Source organism: Sparus aurata, chromosome 20 (assembly GCF_900880675.1).
Source record: "Sparus aurata chromosome 20, fSpaAur1.1, whole genome shotgun sequence".
Classification (NCBI taxonomy): Eukaryota; Metazoa; Chordata; class Actinopteri; order Spariformes; family Sparidae; genus Sparus; species Sparus aurata.
In genome coordinates, this window is record NC_044206.1 from 26,305,548 (window position 1) to 26,327,440 (window position 21,893).

Genomic DNA, 21,893 nt, shown 5'->3' on the forward strand with positions numbered 1-21,893 from the left:
CGCTGGCATCAACACTGTCAGCATATCTACACTCTCCCACATCCTTAAAAAGCACAACATCTCACTGAAGCAGCTGTATAGAGTTCCATTCAATATTCACAATACAGTATTGTGTATTATTATCTACATTTTTCTGTTTTAGAGATTCCTGGAACTTGATGCAGCTCCACAGCAACATGAGTTCATTTTTGTAGATGAGGCTGGGTTCAACCTGGCGAAAACCAGAGGTCGGGGCCGAAACATTATTGGGCAAAGGGCCATAGTGCATGTCTCTGGTCAGCGTGGGGGAAATATCACCTTGTGTGCCGCCATCAGTGTACAGGGAGTCCTGCATCACCACTCCATCCTCGGTCCCTACAACACAGCCCTCATTATTCTCTTTCTGGACACACTTCATGACACAGTAGTCCAGGACGGGCCAGAGCAGCCCCAGTTTGTTGTCGTCTGGGATAATGTCAGTTTCCATCGGGCTGCTCTGGTCCAGGACTGGTTCACCAACCATAATAGATTTATTGCACTCAACTTGCCACCATACACCTCATTTTTGAATCCAATTGAGGAGTTCTTTTCAGCATGGCGCTGACAAGATCCACAGCCTAAATGTCTTCCAATCATTCCCTGACAACACTATGTTCTGTAGAACATTCTAGTTGTACCATGTCTTTGTGTTTTTGGTTTTTTTTACTTTTGCAAAAACCTGAAAGACAAAAATCTGAAGTGTCTCCATTTTGTTTTCATGTGTCTAGATCAACTGAAGTGGATCAATCTTTCACAAAAAAAAAAAAAAAAGTCTGTATGAGACTTTTAAAGTCAAAAACCATCCAAAGTACTGAATCCAGCTGTTTTGCATAAAGCACATCTGTGTGTTGCTGCTGCTAGGAAAGAGTAATTCAAAGGTGCATGTGTTTAATGTTTTGATGCTGAAAACAGTTTTGAAATGGGATTGTTAGGTTTTGTTTCAAGAGTTTCATTTTGCCGTATAAGTTAGGAGTTTATCTACATGTGCTTTGTGTTACTCGACCTGTGTGTTAAGTTATGACACAGTGAGCCAAAGTCTGCAACATGTGTGTAAGCATTCAGCAAAAACTGTAATATGGTAACCACTGAGTTATGGCCTAACAGTGAATCATGTTGCTGTCACACCGCTTGCTTTTGTGCAAACATTCAATTTACTGTCAGTTTTTATCTAATAAACTTTTAATATTTTAGTAACTTGCTTTATATCGTGTAGCAGCTGTAAAATATTTTTTTACATAATAACAACCACCTAAATACATTTCAAACTTCCTGCATGAGTAACTGTTAAAATACATGGAAGTAAAATCATAGGTTATCTGATTTAGTTGTTAATCAACAACTTATTTAAACACAATAATCAAAACAGTCCCAGTTCCACAGAATTGGCCTCGGACTTTGTAATGTCTTAATAGTGATGTATGCCTGTAGGTGTGTCTTCATTTATGTGGAATCACTTCTGCTATTTTATTGATATCGTACCTTTCATACCACAAAGTGATTGTTATCTCATAGGAGGAGTCAGCAGATCTGACAGTATATAAGTGACCTCACAGCCACACTGGTCATCACACTGCAAGCTCCAGTTGGAAGTCCAGAAGACTCTCACACAACTCAGCTGATCCACTCAACTTGACCAGGTGAGGACAAACTGAGACAGAAGGTGACACAGTATGTTTAGACTGTGACTGAACTCAGTCAGTGTAGAAGAATCACTGTCAGACTGATGTCTACAGAGAAAGGCTGCATTTACACAGTTAACATGTGAGCTGAGTCATCCTGCTGAAAACAGTGTAGATGAAGTGTTGAAGTGTGTGTTCACCTGTTTAACATTTCTTAACAGGTTGAAGAAATGGCCTCAGAGAAAAAGGCATCACCTTTCGCAGGTCGATCTTTCACTCCAGGAGAGATCTATGATGTGAAGAAAGAGGAACTCCTCTCATGTAAGTTCTGACTCAGATGACATTTTCTAAAACTGTGTTATTACATATATCTGCCTGTCACAGCTCTGTTTCCAAAAAAACAACAGTGTCACATATTTAACATTATTCAACATCATTCATCACAAGCTCATGTAACTATAATGCAGTTGAGACCATTTATTGGAGAACTAATGATTATCTTTATTTTATTTTAGTTGCATGAAATATTGGTGGATGATCAATGAGAAAACTGAAGTATCATCATTGCAGAATTTCTGCTTAAAATTACATCCCTCCATCTGATTAATTGGCTTTAAATCAGTGAAGACAATTTTTATTTACAGTTAATATTATACTGAAGAACCTGAGCAGTGAGGTACTCAGAGTGGAAAAGACGATGCTTTTTTAAAATATTTTTTGGGGGGGATTAGAAAATAGACTGTATGTATCTATCCTCCTTTGATAATTAATTCAGAATAATAACACATTTTGTTTTGGTCTCCCAATCAGATCGTGCTCAGCTCACCCTGGACAGAGACACTGTGAATGCCCATCTCACGCTGTCTGAGGGAAACAAGAAGGCAACAAATGGAGCATGGCAGACATATGATACCAGCCACAAGAGGTTCGATGAACATCCTCAAGTGTTGGCCAAAGAAGCTCTGAAAGGGATCCATTACTGGGAGGTAGACTGGAGTGATAGTCGTAATGAGTCTGTGTATGTAGGTGTTGCATATGGTAGCATTGAGAGAAAAGGGCCCGCATCTGAGTTTGGAAAAAACACTGTGTCGTGGGTTTTAGGCCAAACTAGGGAACCTTCTTGGTCAGATCCCAAACTGAAGGCATATTACAATGGCCAAGTGTGGGATGTTCCTCTTCCCTCTGGTGGTTGCAAGACAGTTGGGGTGCTTCTGGACTGGCCTAGTGGCACTCTGTCCTTCTCCAACATCTCACAAAACCAAACGACTGCCCTCTACTGCTTTGAAACCAAATTCACTGAGCCTGTGTTTCCATGCTTCTGGGTTGGAAAAAGTGGCAATTATGTGTCCTTGCATCCAGGCAGCTAAGAGCGATGACAATGATGTGGTGAATCCCTGGTCTGTTGACAGGGATATGGGTTCACACTGAGAGAACAACCCAACACCACATTTTAACATAAGCACGCTTCACAAATTGATAAAATGCATTAAAGCCCAGAGGGAGCAGGACACCTGATGTCAGTAAAGTTCCTGCGTATGTCATTGTGTCTGTAGTGGCACATGTTGATTCTCTGCACTGCCAGTTTAAACTTTAACTGCTCGCTGCTTTCTATTATAATTCCTGATACGTATAGACAAGAGCTTAAATCAATACATGATGTCAACTTCATTATGTTTGACTAGAAACCTGCAGCACATGTTAAAAAAAGATGAATTGATGATGTTTATGTTGATTATGTTGGGATATAAGGTTTCTTGTGTGCATTTTTTGATTCAGCATTTGTAATGTTTCATTAATTGCTTCAGTAATCAGTTATTAACAACATAATTAGAAAACAAGCAGAATCATTTTGTTTCTCTGCAGTTTGTACCTTTGATCTGATCTCAGGTTCAATCAGTGACTTTCTGTTGTCTGTTGGGAGGAGAAGCTTCACTGTTGGACACCAGTTAGTTTGATTGTGAGCTCACTGTAGATTGTTATGGAGCTGAATGGATGTCAGATTCATGTGAAATGTAAACACCTGTTGGACATGTTCACTCTCTTCATGAGCAGAAGACGCTTTTCAATAAAATGACCCGAGTCTACCATCGTGTGATGTTTCATTTTCTGTGTGTCCTAAAGTTGACGGTACCAAAGGTTATAAAAGGCTTCATCATTTGAGACATTCACATGTTTCAGTTCATAGAATGATGATGGAACATAAATCATCAGAGGACATTATACAGCTTTTATCTTTGTTGACACAGAGTAAAGAAATATCTGCTGAATTGATTTCAGCATGAAGGCTGCTGCCGTCAGCTGCTACATGTTGACATCCTTTAACATTTAGACGACCCATCCGGCTGTTGTGAGGTTAGAAGCTTCATCATCTATAATATAAAAGCACATTTTAAAATATAACTACTACAATAAAGTACACAAGTGCTCAGAGGACATCATGTCACTTTTCTTACTCGCAGTGTCTCATGAGCTCAGAGGATTGTAATATTTGTTGAGCCTCCACATGTGTTTTTAGATGAAGGCTGCTGTTATCAGCTGCTAAATGTTGACGTCATTCAACAAGAAAGTGGAAGCTAGTTAGCCCAGCTTGCTAATGTTAGCACTGATTCTCACTAGATACTTACTTTCATGTTCTGGTAACACAGGCAGAGTAATGCACACTCAGAGTTCTGTTCATCTGAAGTTAGATATTTTACTATATTGTGTTGCTTTAAATGTAAGCAAGTGTGTATACTGACTTCATGTATTACAATGTGTATTTTTTTCTAAATTCAATGAATTGGATAATTTTTCTAATTATTAAACCTCCTCTACTAATTAAACACATTTAGCTATATTCAGATTCAATAATTCTTTTTCTGCAGTATAAATGCAGTGATATAAACATACAGTGTACATACAGTCATCCAACACTTCTCAGCCTTGACCGTTTGATATTTTATCAGAATAAGGTGCCGTGGCTGCCAGATTTTGGGAAGTATGCAACACCAATTATTACTGACACTAATTGACCACCATTGCTCATCATTCTCATGTAATTAGAGTTCTCAACGGGCCTGAAAATTACAGCCTGACCCAGCGGTGATCTGATGTCAGGATTGGGGCGACACGAAAGGGATTTTTTTGTTTGTCCGTATCCAACTCATACCATGCCATCATAAATCACAACTTCGTAGAGGCTCGCCATATCATTCAAAAAGTACTGCACAGTAGGGCTGGGCGATTAATCAAATTTTGATCGCTATTTCGATTTTGGCTTCTCACGATCATGAAAACACTGTAATCGAAGAAAAACGATTAACGTGCCGCCGCGCGTCGTGTATGCAAATTACTGCGCTGTAAAAGCACAGTGAACGCACCTGTTTCGCCTGCAGCTGCAGCAGTGAGTGTGTGGATCAAATGTGGAATGAGAGATCGAGAACATGGCAGAAAAGCAGCCTGAGCCTTTAGTTGAAAAGAAAGGTAGGACAGCTTCGGTCATTTGGAGACATTTTGGCTTCAAATCGTCGGACGTGGAGCAGAAGGAGATTGTTTGCAAAGTCTATCACACCGTCGTGTCTGCACCCCAGGGCAACACAACACATTTATTTAACCATAAAGTGGTCTATGACAAAGTACTGATGGAGCAAAAGACCCAAAAAAGTGCAAGAGCGTCAACTTCAGCTACAGCCACCGCAACACAGTCCTCCATTGAGGACACTCTTTACAATGCCGCTCCATATCCCACCAGCTCCCGGCGACAGCGAGAGATAACGGAGGCTGTGACATTCATGCTAGCTGAGGACATGTGCCCTATCAGTACAGTTAGCAACCCAGGCTTCAAGACACTGGTCAAGATTTTGGACAAGCGGTACGTGTTGCCCTCGCGCAAACATACAAATATTATAATTTACTTTTTACTAATCTGGGTGTTTTTCTAAAAGTTATTTTTAAAGTTGAGTTTTGGTGGCTCAATAAATCCTTTTTTTGAAATCAGTGAATAATTGTGTTTATTAATCGTGATTTCAGTATCAAAATAATCGTGATTATTTTTAGCATAATCGCCCAGCCCTACTGCACAGGGAATCATTTATTTTGCTTACCTTTCTTGTTTATTTGTCCTAAACAGCCAACAGCGCGCATCACTGCTCACTTAACTGTTATATTAGTAAATCATAATTTTAAGGGTCACGGGCATGTAATGTCTAATCGTGTTATTATCTTTCGCCTCCCAACAACCCTCCCAGATGTCAGGCCTGGATTAAAAGGAGGACTCAGATGCAGGGCAGAATCAAAATTCAACAGGCTTTTATTCTGAAATTTCATGCAACCAGACAGCGTGATAACCAAAAGGCTATACAAAACCTGAACCTGACTGAACCTGAAAGGCGAAGCAGAAAACAAAAGAACAAGGAGAAAACAAAACCACACCAACGGTGGGATCTCAACGAGTAAACGGAAAACACACAACTAAACCTGACTAATCTGATTCTTAAAAATTACAACAGAAAACACTCTCAAAGAGGAAAACACGGCTATAAACAACTAACTAAACTAGAAAAACAAGAAAACTCAAAATCGCTCCAAACTGGAGGAAAGCAAACAGGCTAAACAAAAACTGTGAGCTAAGCTACACTTCCAAAAAGGGATACAACAAAAAAATCATTCTACTCGAGGCATAACAAATGACAGAAACAAAAACCAATGAATTTCAAAACTTTCAACAAGACAAGACTGATACTTAGCAAGACGAGGCTGTGACGAAGGGCTTAGGTGAACGACAGACTAAACACTTTGGCACAAGATAAAGGGAGACGCAGACTTAAATACACAGAAGGGTAATGGGGAACAGGTGGAAACAATCAGGGATCAGGGTTGACGTCAGACCAGGGACACATGAGGAAGGGCAAGTGACCTGAAACGAGAGGGTAGTTAGAATTTTCAAAATAAAACAGGAAATACACGAGACAAACCTAAGACGAGACAACTTCACCGCTGTGTGACACCAGATACCCAATTCTTCTCACCATCTTCCTTTCCTCCCAGTGTATGGGACTACTTTATGCATGATTATTTGATATGTATGAATATCAAAATATGAAGAGATGGAATGTGGAGTCAGAAATATATTCATCAAAAATGATTTGTTCCACCTTTTCAATCATTTCATTTTAGATGTGAATCTAGATTGTGAAGTCTGAAAATACATTTCTTCAATTTTGAATAATTTAGGACATTTTTATTGGGGGGGACAATTCATGTATTTTTAGAAATTGGGGGGGACATGTCCCTCCCCGTCCCCCCGGGATCTGCACCCATGCCCGACCCGGCCCGTGGGGTTTTAAGCTCGAACCTGACGCAGCCCGACACACCAGCATGAATTGTCTGCCCCCCACGTTAACTCGGCCTGAGCCCGCGGGTCCGGTGGACCCGTTGATAACTCTACATGTAATATAGCTAACGTTACCTCCATCACCTCACAGTCCCTGTATTATCCTAACGTTACTACCTGCTTACCGGTTGTACACTTTCCCTGTCAGTCAGCAGCATCTCTTCACCTTCAACCTGCTGTTGCTGGATCATTGCTGTCTCAGAGGACGTGGAGGCTACAGCAGCCCCTCCAGCGAACATGTCTGTGATTTTAGCACATTTTGCAGCATTTACAGTGAGATTCTTCTCTTAGCACCAGAGCCGCTGCTCCCACCACGCACATAACGCTCTGTGCAGGGCAACAAGTGCTGAGGGGCCAAAAATATAATTATGAAAAATCATCATAGTCATAAATATTATAATGCTGATATTATTTCCATATAGAAATATTAGGTACTTTTTAGGCATGTATATCACAAAACAGGCAGAACAAGAGATATATTTAATTGCTCAAGAAAGCAAAGATGGTTCCCCACAAACACACACTCATCTTCACAGCTCCCTGTGGAAGCCCCTCCCCTTTCTCAGTGGTCTGTTGGATTGCACCTGACGTGACGAAGTTTGACAGCAGGCTGTCAACTTTTTTGGAAATGGCCCCGAGAAGACAGCAGGAGTCAGGAGCAGAGAAAACAAAGAAGAAGCAGTGAGATGATGCCCGTGCATCAATTGCAGGTAAGTTCATGTTTAATCATTCTTAAATATGGTAAATGTGCTGCTAATGTGATGGTCAGCCCAGCATACACCTCCAACTAGCTGACCTTATTGCTAATGTTAGCAAACTCAGATATGTTATAACTTAGAATTGATTTACTTGTAAAATGCTAAATTGCACTTTACAAGTAACTGACGCCAGTTAGCTGTTACTTTACTTAGATATTGAGCAGTAGTTATGGTTTATTTTGACATGACGGTGTTCAATACTTTATCAGTAACAGTTAGCAGTCAGAGCACAAGGTCGGCTAACAATTCCTCTGGTTTCAGACCATTTATTACCGTGTAGCGTGTGATTAATAGTCTTTAGCCAGGCATTTAGCAAAGTGTACCTAGCATAGTGTCATTTGAGAACGCATATTTTCAACAATAACAAACCCACCACCATCTTTAGGATTGTCATTCAGGTGAATTCAGCAGAATGCAGGCTACAGTCTCTCACACACATTAGTTGAGGTGTCAGATGTGCAGTGGGACAGAAAATGTCTCTTGATAATGTGAAGTCTGAAGAACTCAGACTTTTAGTGTTACTGCTGCAGCTAGCTTAGCTACAGCTGAATGTGACAGAAGCTACATGACAAAATGAACTGGTGTTTAGATTGCATTTATGTCAGGATGCAAAGGCATGGACGATATCTGCCAGTGAAATAGAGAAACTTTTTAGACAAAATGCTCTAGTAACCATATTTAAGTTGTATTCAATTAAATGGTAAAATAATGTTTAAGATTGAGAAATGTAGTCTTGTGTTAGGTGTATCATGTTGCTCTTATTCCTGTAGGTAAGATATACATATAAAATGCCATTATGAATGATATAAAGCAAACTTTATTGTTCAATTGTGTGCAATACTGCAACTCATTCTATTATGCTTTTTATATTATATTAGATTAGATTCATCAAATAGTTGATAAATAAGTAATAAAGGGGGAGAGCTCCTTGGCTTCATGCTTTCAGTTTTAAATGTTCATAATTTTTTTCGGTATAAGATTCTTTGTTTGAATATTTTGTCTCTTTCTAAACTGATCCTTTTTCTACGTATATCTAAATTAAGGGTCAATGCTGAGATACGACCAAGGACGAGTGCGTGGCCAAGAGGAAGATACAGATGATGAGCAACCATCTACAAGCAGTTCAGGCACACATCAACCCCAGCCGGCCAGCAGGTCTGTAGACTCTACAACAGTACCAAGCCCTGATCAGCCACCCTCAGCCAGCAGTTTAGGGACAGATACACTGCAGAGAACCACCTCTGAAAGCACAAGTCCTGTCATTCAGAGTCCATCAGCAGCTGACACTGTAGAGACCTGTGTGACCTGTTCTGTGTTTACAAAGTAGATTTTCCTTTTTCGTTTTATTGTTCTTGGGTGTTACATTGTGATGCTGCTATTGTGTTATTGGTATTGAGTTATATGTTTGGCAAAAACAAATATTTTTTTCCTCGGGGTTGGGCATCATAAAGGAATTATGCTTAGGCCACCAAAGTGGCTAGCAGCGGCACTGCTTAGCACGCAACTTCTCTGCATCCAATTTCTTTCTCTTTGGTTGCTCCATGTTGTGATTTATAATATACTTTTTTAATTAAATTATGACAGCCCGATCTAAAAACGTGCGTCGGCCCGGTGGGCCAGATGGCCAGTCCATGCCTGGCATCAATGAATGAGGCGGAGTGATTCAAACATGTGCTTGAATTTTATTGTCGGCTGTAGCACTGTGAAAACTATGGAAAGGAAATACAGAAAGAAAAAAAAAAAGATTAGATTGAATACATGAACATTTCATGTACAATTTCCAAACCCTCATTCAATAGAAAAGTAAAAGATATTATCATTTATTGGAAAATGTTAACAATCATTGTTAACTCGATCAACCATATCAAAATAGTGTTGGCGGCATCACATCCGTCTGGAGAACCATCTGCCTCCTAATAACAATAAAACAAACTTAAAACAGACCACAGCAACCTAATCAACATAAAGAGGGTACATTATTACTTTATATGGTTCAAAAGCCAAATTACTCGGAGAACCACAAATAATCTAAACAAGGAGAGACTCGGTAGCACAGACGCTGCGCCAACCCAGTGGTGACAAAGGAGAAGGTGATGGAGATACACACAGGTGAGCATACACACAGGTGAGCTTACAGGGCTCATAGTCTCCTCCCTTTTACACCTTGTTACCCTCACAGAGACTGGCCACTAGATGGCAGTCCACAGTCATTTACTGGCTCAACAGGCAACACAGAGAGAGGCCGAGGTGACAGCCTAAAACAATTTACTGGCTCTTACAGTCAGTATATGATGTTCAAAAATGCAACTAATGAAACCTGTAAACTTTGAGTGCTGACATAGAAACCATAAAAGCACAAAGACGATGAAAGTGAAGGGCTTGGAACACATTCCTACATACCAGCCATTAGAGTTGCATTTCACCGTGATGTTGTTGAGAACAAGCTGTATTTATTTGATATTTGAAACAATATAACAATAATAATAAATGTATAGAGAGAGTACAAAAGAAAAGTGGAACCTGTTCTCTGTGACTCTGTTAAACACATGTGTGCACGTTGTTGATCGCTCCAGTGCTTCTGATGGTTCTACATCCGGTTCACGTCAGACTGAAGGTTTGTATGAAGTGAGATGATTCACTCCGACATACTTCTGCCTTCGTCTGCAACTTTTACTGATGAAGTCAAATTAATATTTTCAGTACGTCATAAATAAAGAACCATCAAGATCAGAACTTATATGAACAAACTGTGAACAAGTTCATATTAAGACACCAAAATACTGACTGAAACAAGTTAAATTAAAACTAATTAATAACTAAATTAAGAAATCAACCCCCTGAAAACATTTCATGACAACAGAGATGCTGAAAACACTCTGATATGATATATAAATGTGTTTATATGTACAATGTTTGATTGACCAATAACTTAATTTTGTGCTTAAATATGAAAAACATTTAAGCTGTTGCTAAAAGTGAAACGACTACAGTAGAATCTGGGACTCATATTTCATCCACCAAACTGACAGAATTGTTGCATGGCTCCATGGACTAATTTATGTCAGTGTGTCCGGTTAACAACAGAGTCTGCAGTATAGGTGGTGAGGCATTTACTGTACTCTCAGAATGACTCTTTTTAAAGGTCAGACTGGAGGAACTCTCACTCTATAACTGTGAGGTCTGTTTTTTTCAATGGGGAAACTTCAAATTCCCTGAAAAACCTGAACAATTAGTTAAAAGGTCTGATTAACTTCTACTCAAATGCATAAACAATGAAAGAATCTCTGATGAAGTGAAACCTTCACAATCACAACACCAGAACAAATCCAGTGAAATAACCATCAGATTTAACACCATCAAATAGAATATGAATCTTATTAGCTTTAGAAATTTATTTGCTTCAATTCAAGACATCTTTTTGTATTAAATGAATGTGTCAGCCTTTCACAGAGACTCCAGGATCTCTTCACCTGTGGACGACCAGATCAGACCACCTCAAAAAGAAGCCAAGTCAAGAGCTTTGGTTGGAATGTACATAATACACTCCAGTTTTATTTGAGCTTTTATATATTTTTTTTTGGTTTAAATCACAACAATTCAAAGAAAAAGTAAAGAAATTGGTTCAAATGACAAAAGATTCCTTTTCTAAGATCAGCACAAATCAAAGATCAAAAAACAAAAAGGAACAACGTCCAAAAGACACTAAAGACCCTCAAACATGATGACATGTGCACTAAAGACCCTCAAACATCATTACATGTGCACTAAAGAGACTCAAACATGATTGCATGTGCACTAAAGAGACTCAAACATGATTACATGTGCACAAAAGATACTCAAACATGATGACATGTGCACTAAAGATACTCAAACATGATGACATGTGCACTAAAGATACTCAAACATGATTACATGTGCACTAAAGGGACTCAAACATGATTACATGTGCACTAAAGATACTCAAACATGATTACATGTGCACTAAAGAGACTCAAACATGATTACATGTGCACTAAAGAGACTCAAACATGATGACATGTGCACTAAAGAGACTCAAACATGATGACATGTGCACTAAAGAGACTCAAACATGATGACATGTGCACTAAAGAGACTCAAACATGATTACATGTGCACTAAAGAGCCTCAAACATGATTACATGTGCACTAAAGAGCCTCAAACATGATTACATGTGCACTAAAGAGCCTCAAACATGGTGACATGTGCACTAAAGAGCCTCAAACATGATTACATGTGCACTAAAGAGACTCAAACATGATTACATGTGCACTACAGAGACTCAAACATGATTACATGTGCACTAAAGAGCCTCAAACATGGTGACATGTGCACTAAAGAGCCTCAAACATGATTACATGTGCACTAAAGAGACTCAAACATGATTACATGTGCACTACAGAGACTCAAACATGATTACATGTGCACTAAAGATACTCAAACATGATTACATGTGCACTAAAGATACTCAAACATGATTACATGTGAACTAAAGATACTCAAACATGATGACATGTGCACTAAAGATACTCAAACATGATGACATGTGCACTAAAGATACTCAAACATGATTACATGTGCACTAAAGATACTCAAACATGATGACATGTGCACTAAAGATACTCAAACATGATGACATGTGCACTAAAGATACTCAAACATGAGACATGTGCACTAAAGATACTCAAACATGATGACATGTGCACTAAAGATACTCAAACATGATGACATGTGCACTAAAGATACTCAAACATGATTACATGTGCACTAAAGATACTCAAACATGATGACATGTGCACTAAAGATACTCAAACATGATGACATGTGCACTAAAGAGACTCAAACATGATGACATGTGCACTAAAGATACTCAAACATGATTACATGTGCACTAAAGAGACTCAAACATGATTACATGTGCACTAAAGAGCCTCAAACATGATTACATGTGCACTAAAGAGCCTCAAACATGATTACATGTGCACTAAAGAGCCTCAAACATGGTGACATGTGCACTAAAGATACTCAAACATGATGACATGTGCACTAAAGATACTCAAACATGATTACATGTGCACTAAAGAGACTCAAACATGGTGACATGTGCACTAAAGAGACTCAAACATGATTACATGTGCACTAAAGAGACTCAAACATGATTACATGTGCACTAAAGATACTCAAACATGATTACATGTGCACTAAAGATACTCAAACACGATTACATGTGCACTAAAGAGACTCAAACGTGAAGAAGTGTTATATTATTTAACATTGTTATGTGACTGACATGATGACGCTTCACAATCCAAACATTTGAATCAGTGATTTCAGTGAACTGAACTGAATCTGAACTGAATCATGTGCTGACAAGTTTACAGACACAGAGACATGCTGGATCTCCCCCAAATCCCAAAGCCTGGGTAAACAGGCTCAGTGAACTTGGTGTGGAAGGTGTAGATGTGGCTCAGAGTGTCAGATGAGACCTTATAGTAAGACAGAGTGCCAGCAGACCAGTCCAGATACACTCCCAGATGGGGGAAGGGAGAAGGAACAGGTAACTCATGGTTCTGATTATCATGTTCTGCAGTGAGAACTTCTGGACCTGGGATCTGGACGTATCCTAAACACCAGCACAGTTTATTCCCTCCAATCCTGGACTGGACACTGTTTCCTTTCCTTGACATCCCTCTGTAGCAAACTCCTACAGTAACATTGACCTTAGAACTTTTCCACTCCACCTCCCAGTAGCAGCGCCCAGTCAGCTCCTCTCTGCACAGAACCTGATTATAATAACCAAATCTCTGTGGGAGGTCAGGATACGACTGTTGTTCTAGTACATCTGTCGCCTTCTTGTTTCCCTCAGACAGAATGAGATGGTTGTGTGCTGTGTCTGGGTCCAGAGTGAGATCACAGGCGTCTGATGGAGAGAACGAGACGTGATCATGATCACAGTTCATACTGAAAACACATTTATTGATGATTCTGAACACATTTGAAAGGACAGGCTCATATATTTGAACATCACTCACATGCTCCTACGTACTGTTCATGGACAGTGGTGGAAAGTAAATATTTCACTTTGAGATACTTTCAGTTCCAACTTCAACTGATGATCTTTGACTGTCATGTAGCCAACAGTTAGAGTGGAGCAGTCGCTGCTCATAAAACTCTCAGATCTCAGCCTCCGTCCAGCTGTGTTCTTACAGATAGATATAATAATATCTGCTTCAGATACTTTGAAGATATTTTGCTGATAACAGCTGTATAACTTTACTACAGTAGTCTTTTGAATGCAGGACTAACTTGTATGAAGGAATTTTCTATTATTGTTCTGGTACTTTTACTTAATTGAAGGATCTGAGTACTTCTTTAACCACTGTGCATCCATAGTACTGTCGCTCATTTCACTTAAGTCTCTCTATAAATCAGTTTCAGTGTCAGCTCCCAGAAAATCTGCAGGACTTTTGTAAGAAAGCTTAAAATGAAGTGTGAGAGTAATAAAAGAAATGAGCAGTCAGGTTTCTGAAGGAGACTCATTTGTTCTTATTTGTCTAACAGTGAAAATAAAATACTTACACCGGAGTAAATCTCTTCTGTCTGTGACAGTCTCCACATCAGGGATGTTCGGCTTTGAGAAATCCTCAGTGAGCAGAATGCCGTTCTTGTAGTGGTAGATGGTTGCTCCGGTGTGTTTCTCATTTGTGATGGCAGCTACCAGGAAACAGAATCTGCTGTTGCTCTTCAAGGATTTGGCAAATTCTTGGAAAGATTTGGCTTTTTCTCTCATTTTGGTTAAAACTTCATCTGAGTAGTACCATGGGGCTTCATTGGTACTGTCTTTAGGTGAATCCAGGTATTTGTCCATCTCATCCAGGCCGGGGTCAGCACTCTGCAGGGAGGTGAAGACGAAGCACAGAGCTTCATCGACACCTGCAGCAAGAACCTCTCTGTCCAGCTCTGACTGATTATGGACAATCTTTGCTCCCTCCATCATTTCCACACAGGACCTGATGACGTTGATTTCTCTCTCTTTATGATCCAGCCACTTGTCTAGATTTTCACGACTGAATGGGGACTTATTTCTGTCATCAAGGAGTTTCTTTACTGAGCTCTCGTCTTCTTTATCCACACGGATGGAGGGAAGTTTCTTCGCCATGGTCGTCTGGAGGTTAGATATGTGACGATTACAAGAATTTTGGAACTTGTTTAACTCTTCTTGGATCTGTGGAAAACTCTGTACCACTGAGTCGTGCAGAGAATCGTTGCATCTCATTTGTATTTCTCTTAAATCTTCAAGAGCATCATGCACCTTCCACACTAATCCAATGCTGATCTGTCTCTTCAGCTCAGCTGCAGTCGTGTCAAAGACCTTCAGAGGCATCATCCAGACCTTCAGAGGAACAGTCTTCTCTCCATCTTCTCCCAGCAGCTTTGGAAGCTCTACATAGGTCTTCACTGCATCTACAAATGTTGCAGGGTTGCTTTCAAGAATGAAGTCTCCGTAGAATTTGCAGGAGAATTTGTTGGTTAGTTCTTTTTCTTCCTCAGTCAGCTTGATGTCAACTTTACCCTCAACATTAAATGAGGGGATCTTCTTGATCACAGCCTCCATGTGGCCCTGGATGTCCTGAACGCTGCTGGCTTCTAACTTCTCACTGTCAAACACGAAGAAAGCATCTGCCCCATAAAGGATTCCTGAGACTACATGTGTTGCCGTGCCCTTCTTGATGACATCTATCTGTTGGGTGTTCATGGTTTCACCTTGAATCACTGACAACTGATTGAAGTGTGTCGCAGCATTGTACCGACACGTCACTCTGCTCTGATTCTTGAATTTCTTCGTATCATTCAGATACTTGGCAGATCCTCCAACTTCAATCAGTCCACTCATGAAACTGGCCTTCAGAGAAGCTTCAATATCCATCAGAGAGGACTTGGATTCAATGGAGTCAGATGCAGAGACTTCAAAGTGACTGGTTCGTTGAGACGTTTCAACTGTCTTCTCTTTTAGAGTTTTTTGATCCCACAATGTGAAACCTAAAGAAATTGGAAAACATTAGTTGTCTCATAAAGCAGGAATCACTGTGGACTTGGATCTTGGATCAGCTGCATGATGTGGTCAAAGAATCATATTTCAATTGTGACATGATTAGAGAGGTCAGAGAGAATGATGGTTCTGGGTCAGAGTTCTAAGTTTCACTGAACAAACTATTAAAATCAGGATGATGTGACATTTGTTGGGGTCCAAACAAACATGATTAAGAAAATCTGCAGAACTAGATTTGTGGGCCAGGGACCAGAACAGCTTGAACAGTTCCTGAACTTATTTATAGATATACTATATACAGTACTGTTTTGAATGTAATATTAGTTTATATGTCAATGTCAAGACTTACCTGGGATCAGTTCATCTTTGCGAGCATCATAGAGCATTCCTAGGGTGAAAGGTCGACCCAGGGCAGCGATGTTCATGACTTCTGAGGACATTTTCTTCAATCTGTTCAAGAGACATCACAACCTTCAGGACTTCAGTTACATTTAGAGCTGCTGTGATATTGTTTTTATTAAAATCAGTGTTAAATAGCTCTATATCCCAACAATAATCACTGTTATAGGGCTCCAAAACAAAAGAAGTCTCACAGCTAGTGTCAGCCTGACTCAGTTGTCATTTTCACACCCAGAGCCCACGTTGTTTAAAAGGAAACGTACTTTCGATCAGGTGCACTGATGGCAGATTGCTATCTTGAGGCAGCAGAAAGAAAGTCAACAGCAAGTCAAAGGACCCTATTTAAACCGCCTATAGCGTGCCTTGCCTTGTGCCTTGCAGCTACGCTGGAGACCAGACGGACATCCATCAATGCCCTACCTCCATCATCCCATCCTATATCTGCCAAAGGTGTTGTACGTGAAGGTGCAAAGCCATCGAAGAACCCGACCAGAACAACATCTGACCTTGGTCAGCTGGGAGGAGCATGAGACTGGAAGTTAGTGGCGGACCTGAATCAGAGGCTCTACTTTCCACCAGAGATCGCCACGACGAACCTCAGACCAGACCTCATGCTCTGGTCCTCATCACAGCAAACGGTCTACATCATAGAGCTCACCGTGCCCTGGGAGGATGCCTTTGAGGAGGCCTATGAACGAAAGAGCCTTAAGTATGCCGAACTGGCAGCCGATGCGGAACAACATGGCTGGAAATCCAAGGTTTTCCCAGTAGGTTTGGTTTTCCTAGTCGGCTGCAGAGGCTTCGTGGGCAAAACAACTACCAGGCTACTTAAGGACCTAGGTATTCGAGGCCAGGCCCAACGCCAAGCCATCAAAATCCTCTCAAGCGCAGCGGAGCAAGCAAGCCGGTGGCTCTGGCTGAAGAGGAGAGATGCCACCTGGGCCCCAAAGTAGCATCTGTGGCGTGGAAGGGTTAAGAGCTGAGGGGGGCATGCCTGGGACGCCAGATGTTGCCGATGAGCCCTCTGGAGGTGTTGTGGGCCTGTCATCAAAACACCAATGAAGAAGGGTGCCCACCTGATGACTCCAATGAAGCTCCGAACCTCTCTGTCACACAGACAGCACCTTAGCCCCTACCTGGAAACTCCTCATTTTTCTGTACCGACCCTCTTCATACCTCAGGAATGAAATCAATAAGAGATTATACAACCTAGTCCTAAAACAGAACTGACTAAACCGTCTATAGCACATGGTGGTGGTGTGTTTAGTCCATTTTGCTCATCAAACAGCAGATAGTCTGGACGCAAAGAGGTTGTGTTCAGTCTCTGAATTAGTCATGGATGTGTTTTGGGCAGAACATAAATTAAACCAATCAGAGCGTCTTCTCCCATTCCCTTCAGGATCCAGGTGAGTCAGACCTGCTGCATGTAAACAGGCACTCGTCTCCTCTGAGGGACGGGGATGTGATCCTCTGCTGCTGGACCCTCTGCCCCGCCATACAACAATCATCTGTCCCATCAACAACTCTGTTTGACTCCAAGTGCAACTGTCCACCATGGTCAGATTTATATGTGAGAAGTGAATATGTATATACTGTATATAGTCTTCATTTTTATTTACAGTAGTATTTTATTCTATATTTCTATTATTCTGTTGTGTATTCTATCTTTGCTATTATCTTGTTTCAGTATCTGTAAGCTGCTATTACACCTGAATATCTGTGATGAGGGATCAATAAAGTCTTATCTCTTATCTTGATGTAAAACCAGGAGCACCCAGGGTTCAAGATAGTCAGGAGCAAATAGGAGCTGAGCTCCAATTAAAACGGTAAAATTACACATATGTGGGGGTCACTAATACATTACCAACAACCAGTATTTGATCACAGATAATGATTTTTTTCAATGTAATGAGAAATGTTTACATTAAAGATATAAATGGGTTAAAAGAAATATGGTGTGTGCACTGTCACAGCTTCTCTTATTTAAAAGAACAAACTGTTGTTGTGATCTGCTTGACACGATTGTTGCAGGCAGTGGGCTGCTGAGTGTGTGTGGAAGTCATAGACATCAACCACGTATACAACTCACTCGTAACAGCAATATACCAGACCTTACAAATCCAGGGATTTTAAGAGTTGTTGAATATTGTGAAACAGCTATGGCAAATTTTTAATTGTTGGCCCCTTGCATTTTGTTTCCACACACTTGTTAAATAAAGATTGTTCATAAATTGACTGTCTACCTGACGTCCAATAGTGTGTGGCTGTGTGCATAACTAGAACAACGCAATTTTTAAGATGGAGCAGTAAAATTATATTTTGCCTAAAGCTTAAAAATGGCCAGGGATGCCAAGTATTTTCGTTAGTGATTGTTTTGGGGATTTTTTTTGGGGGGGGGGGGGGGGGTCAGCACATTTACTGACTGTTACACTGAGTGGTGTAAACATGTGTTGTCATGGTGAAAATGGAAAAACTATGTCTGGCAAAGCTGAACTTTTGGTCCTTTGCCAAATTATCATGATGGCCTTTATATTTCACCAGTATATGGTTCAGTCTGACTACTTTGCTATTCTTTAAATGAGTTGAACATAATAACCTGTGTATTTAGGCCTAATAGGCTGTATTATAATATGCTACAGTGTTTGAAATGTATTAATCTCAATTCATAGATTAGTTTTCACAAAATTCACCAGAAGTCATCATTTAAGGATTCATTCAGCAGCTCTGCACTGTTCTGTCAAATACTGTAAAATTATACAAATTCACTAAACATTAACTAGCAGGCCACTTCTTTGGGGGGAAACGAACTTGGAGAAAGTCACCAGACTCCCTTAAAGAACGCTCACTTTTAACTTTTTGTCATGATTCCTGATTTTGCCTTGTGTTTTTTGTGTTTGGATTTTTCATGCCTTGTCCCTTTAAGTTTTTCCTGTGGTCTGCCCTCTGTCTCCCTCTGTCTGTCTGCCTTGTTCCCTCCTGGTCTGCTCCTCTGTGCTCCTCCCCTTCGTTAACCCACCTGGCTTCCTCCTCCTCTCTCTCCTCACCTGTTCCTTGTCTGGTAATCAGTGTCTCTGTATTTAGTCTGTGTGTTTCCCTTCACTCCCTGTCCGGTCATTGTTTGTCTTCTGTTTGGTTCGTCTGCCCTGCTCATGCCTGCTCCTGTCTCTGCTCCTGTCGGCCCCCATTCCTTCTGGTATGTGTTTTGGATTTTGAGTTTTGCATTTTGCAATTTGATTTGAACTTTGGTTTTGGTTGGGTTTTTTCCTTTGCACTTTGTTTCTCTGTTCAGTTGCTACTTTGTGCTTTCCTCCCTGTTTTGTCTGTTTTGAGTTTGCATTCGGCTTTAAAATAAAGCTCGCCTTTTGTTCATCACTGCTCTTGCCTCTTGTCCCCTGAATTACTGCGTTTGGGTCTAACCCCTTTCCTGAGTATCCCTTTTACCCCGCGAACCTGACACTTTTACACTTTGTGAAACGCTGTCTGCAACACATTCTTATCCATTTTGGCTTACTTGTTCATTCAACAAACATTTTACATGAATATATTTCTTTATTTGTGTAATAAAACGTTGTATCCGTTTGCTCCACTGATATAGGTATATACTCTCTTCTCTCTCTATCACAAAACACACCTGTTCCACTATTATCCTAACGTTTGTAAGGGTTAGAGTTACTTTTAGAGACCCCAGCAAAGCTCGGATCTGGATCCCTGGGTGCACCCCAGACATCTGCAGCCCATTTGTTAGTGACACATGCAGTGTATGTAAAGAGACGTTACATGAATGTTCCACTCTGTAACACAGACTGGAGTTCAGTCTAAACACAGATCTGTTTCTGTCACCCATCAGCCCAGTTTGTCCTCACCTGGTGAAGTTGTGCAGATCAGCTGAGTCGTGTGTGAGTCTTCTTGACTTCCAACTGGAGCTGCTTGTCTGATGAAATTCTGATTCTGGGGAGGAAACTTATATACTGTCAGATCTCTCTCTCTCTCTTCCACCGACTCCTCCCATGAAAACACCTTGATGTATTATTTATTCAAGACTGAGACCTGTAGTCAGGTGATAACATTGTTCTTTGAAGAAATAAAGAGATAAGTAACTTAGTGTGCTGCCTTCTCTCACTTCTGTCAGACTTTTACTGAACCCCAGTATGTGTTTTAACTAGGGCTGTCAAACGATTAGCTACAGTTTTTAACAGGGTAGCTGTGGATTAATTGCGATTAACCAACATTCCTAAATATGACAGAAGATTTCACATTTTCTCTGTATATTGTTGTTGGAAGGAAAGATAAATGAAAGGAGGCAGATACATATGTTTAACATTTGCTTTGTATTCATAACACATCTAAATGATGTTATTACTGAGATTGAAAAATAGCTAATTTCCCAATCTCCTATGCCTCTTAGCGAATACAGGATGTGTTATCCAGAATTCATTTTTCATTTATTTTTTTAATTCATTTTTCATTTATTTTTTTAATTCAGACTAAAAGTTGACTTTCATTCTAAACAATTTGGGCATCTTAGCCATTGCTCTTTTGGATGGATGAAACTTTTTTAACAACTGCAATTTCACATAATTAAATGTGTCCCTTTTACCTCTTCTTCTTTTAGCCAGTTGCTGAGGCAAACTAACTGGTTAACATTTTCTGAATGTAAAGCTGAACACGTTGAGAGGTGCAGCTTTCAGAACTTCTCTGCAGCTCGTGTCCTCGACAATATTAATCTGTCCACGTAGGGAGATTTACTTAATGCCCTGCGTTCGGTGAGGGTGGTCTGCCACCAGCCAGGTGGTGCACTTGAGGTTGTAGCGCCGACAAATACATGCTTGGCGTTGAGATGATACTTGGAGCTTGAGGTGCTTCGGTGAAATGTAACCTCCTTGCTGCAGTGTGTGTGCAAATCACGACGTGTTTATTGATTGTTCCATCTTTTCTTCTGCTCTAACTTTCCATCCAAAGGGCCAACAGGTTCTACGGATTCCTCAACCTCGTTCGGGTCACTATCAGCCATAACGTTAGAGCGAGGACGAGTGGACAGAGTGGGATGAATAATGGAATATACGGGGATGGTCATTCTGCGCATGCATTAATGCGTTAAAAAAATGATCGCGTTAATTCCACAAATTAATCATCTCGCGTTAACACATTAATTTTGCCAGCCCTAGTTTTAACATCGTCAAACTTATAAAACAAATAAGTGATCATACATATAATAACAGTGACGCTGCAACAAACTTCGTAGCCTTGTAACCCGCATTTTGTTTTTGTTAAGAAATGTGGAGAGATTGCCATGGAGCGGCTTATAGAGCTTCAGGATCACTTAGTTAACGGCATGTGGACAGTCATGTATAACCTGCTGGTCAATCTCAGAGCATCCCGTCTTTATTCCAATGCAACAGTTGTATTTATTACTTTATTTGTTTAATTAATTTTTTGGGTAATTTGTATATTTTTGCCAATCAAACATGAATGTACTTACTGCCAGCTTTTATTACATAATATTTAACTAAAAAATAAATCTATTCAGAATGAATGCTTTACCTATTTTTCGTTCTCCATCATACCGGCCAAGTTAAATTAAGATGTATTGTATTTTAAACCCACCAAACTCTTGAGCTACTCCATGACCAGAATGTGAGGTGATATTTGGATGGTTGTT

General features: G+C 40.2%; 1 protein-coding gene and 1 long non-coding RNA gene across 2 annotated transcripts; one reads left to right on the forward strand and one right to left on the reverse strand.

Annotated features, from left to right (window-relative positions):
* Positions 1-1,552: 1,552 nt before the first annotated feature.
* On the forward strand, positions 1,553-2,683 carry LOC115571452 (uncharacterized). The gene is made up of 3 exons (XR_003981933.1): positions 1,553-1,655; positions 1,859-1,958; positions 2,448-2,683. It is a non-coding gene; the product is annotated as an uncharacterized LOC115571452 (long non-coding RNA).
* Positions 2,684-13,049: 10,366 nt separating this feature from the next.
* On the reverse strand, positions 13,050-20,165 carry LOC115571448 (neoverrucotoxin subunit beta-like). Its single transcript, XM_030400875.1, has 4 exons — positions 20,098-20,165; positions 16,185-16,285; positions 14,365-15,825; positions 13,050-13,705 (listed from the first exon to the last, which is right to left on the reverse strand). The coding sequence occupies exons 2-4, from the start codon at positions 16,273-16,275 to the stop codon at positions 13,161-13,163; spliced, it is 2,097 nt and encodes a 698-aa protein (XP_030256735.1). The 5' UTR covers positions 16,276-16,285; positions 20,098-20,165; the 3' UTR covers positions 13,050-13,160.
* Positions 20,166-21,893: the final 1,728 nt, after the last annotated feature.

Excerpts from the sequence above, each read along its gene's own strand:
- LOC115571448 (XM_030400875.1), bottom strand. The coding sequence starts at position 16,275 with ATGTCCTCAGAAGTCATGAACATCGCTGCCCTGGGTCGACCTTTCACC. Across the intron at positions 15,826-16,184 it reads CAAAGATGAACTGATCCCAG|GTTTCACATTGTGGGATCAA; the intron begins GTAAGTCTTGAC and ends CAATTTCTTTAG. Across the intron at positions 13,706-14,364 it reads CAGAAGAGATTTACTCCGGT|ACGCCTGTGATCTCACTCTG; the intron begins GTAAGTATTTTA and ends TCTCTCCATCAG.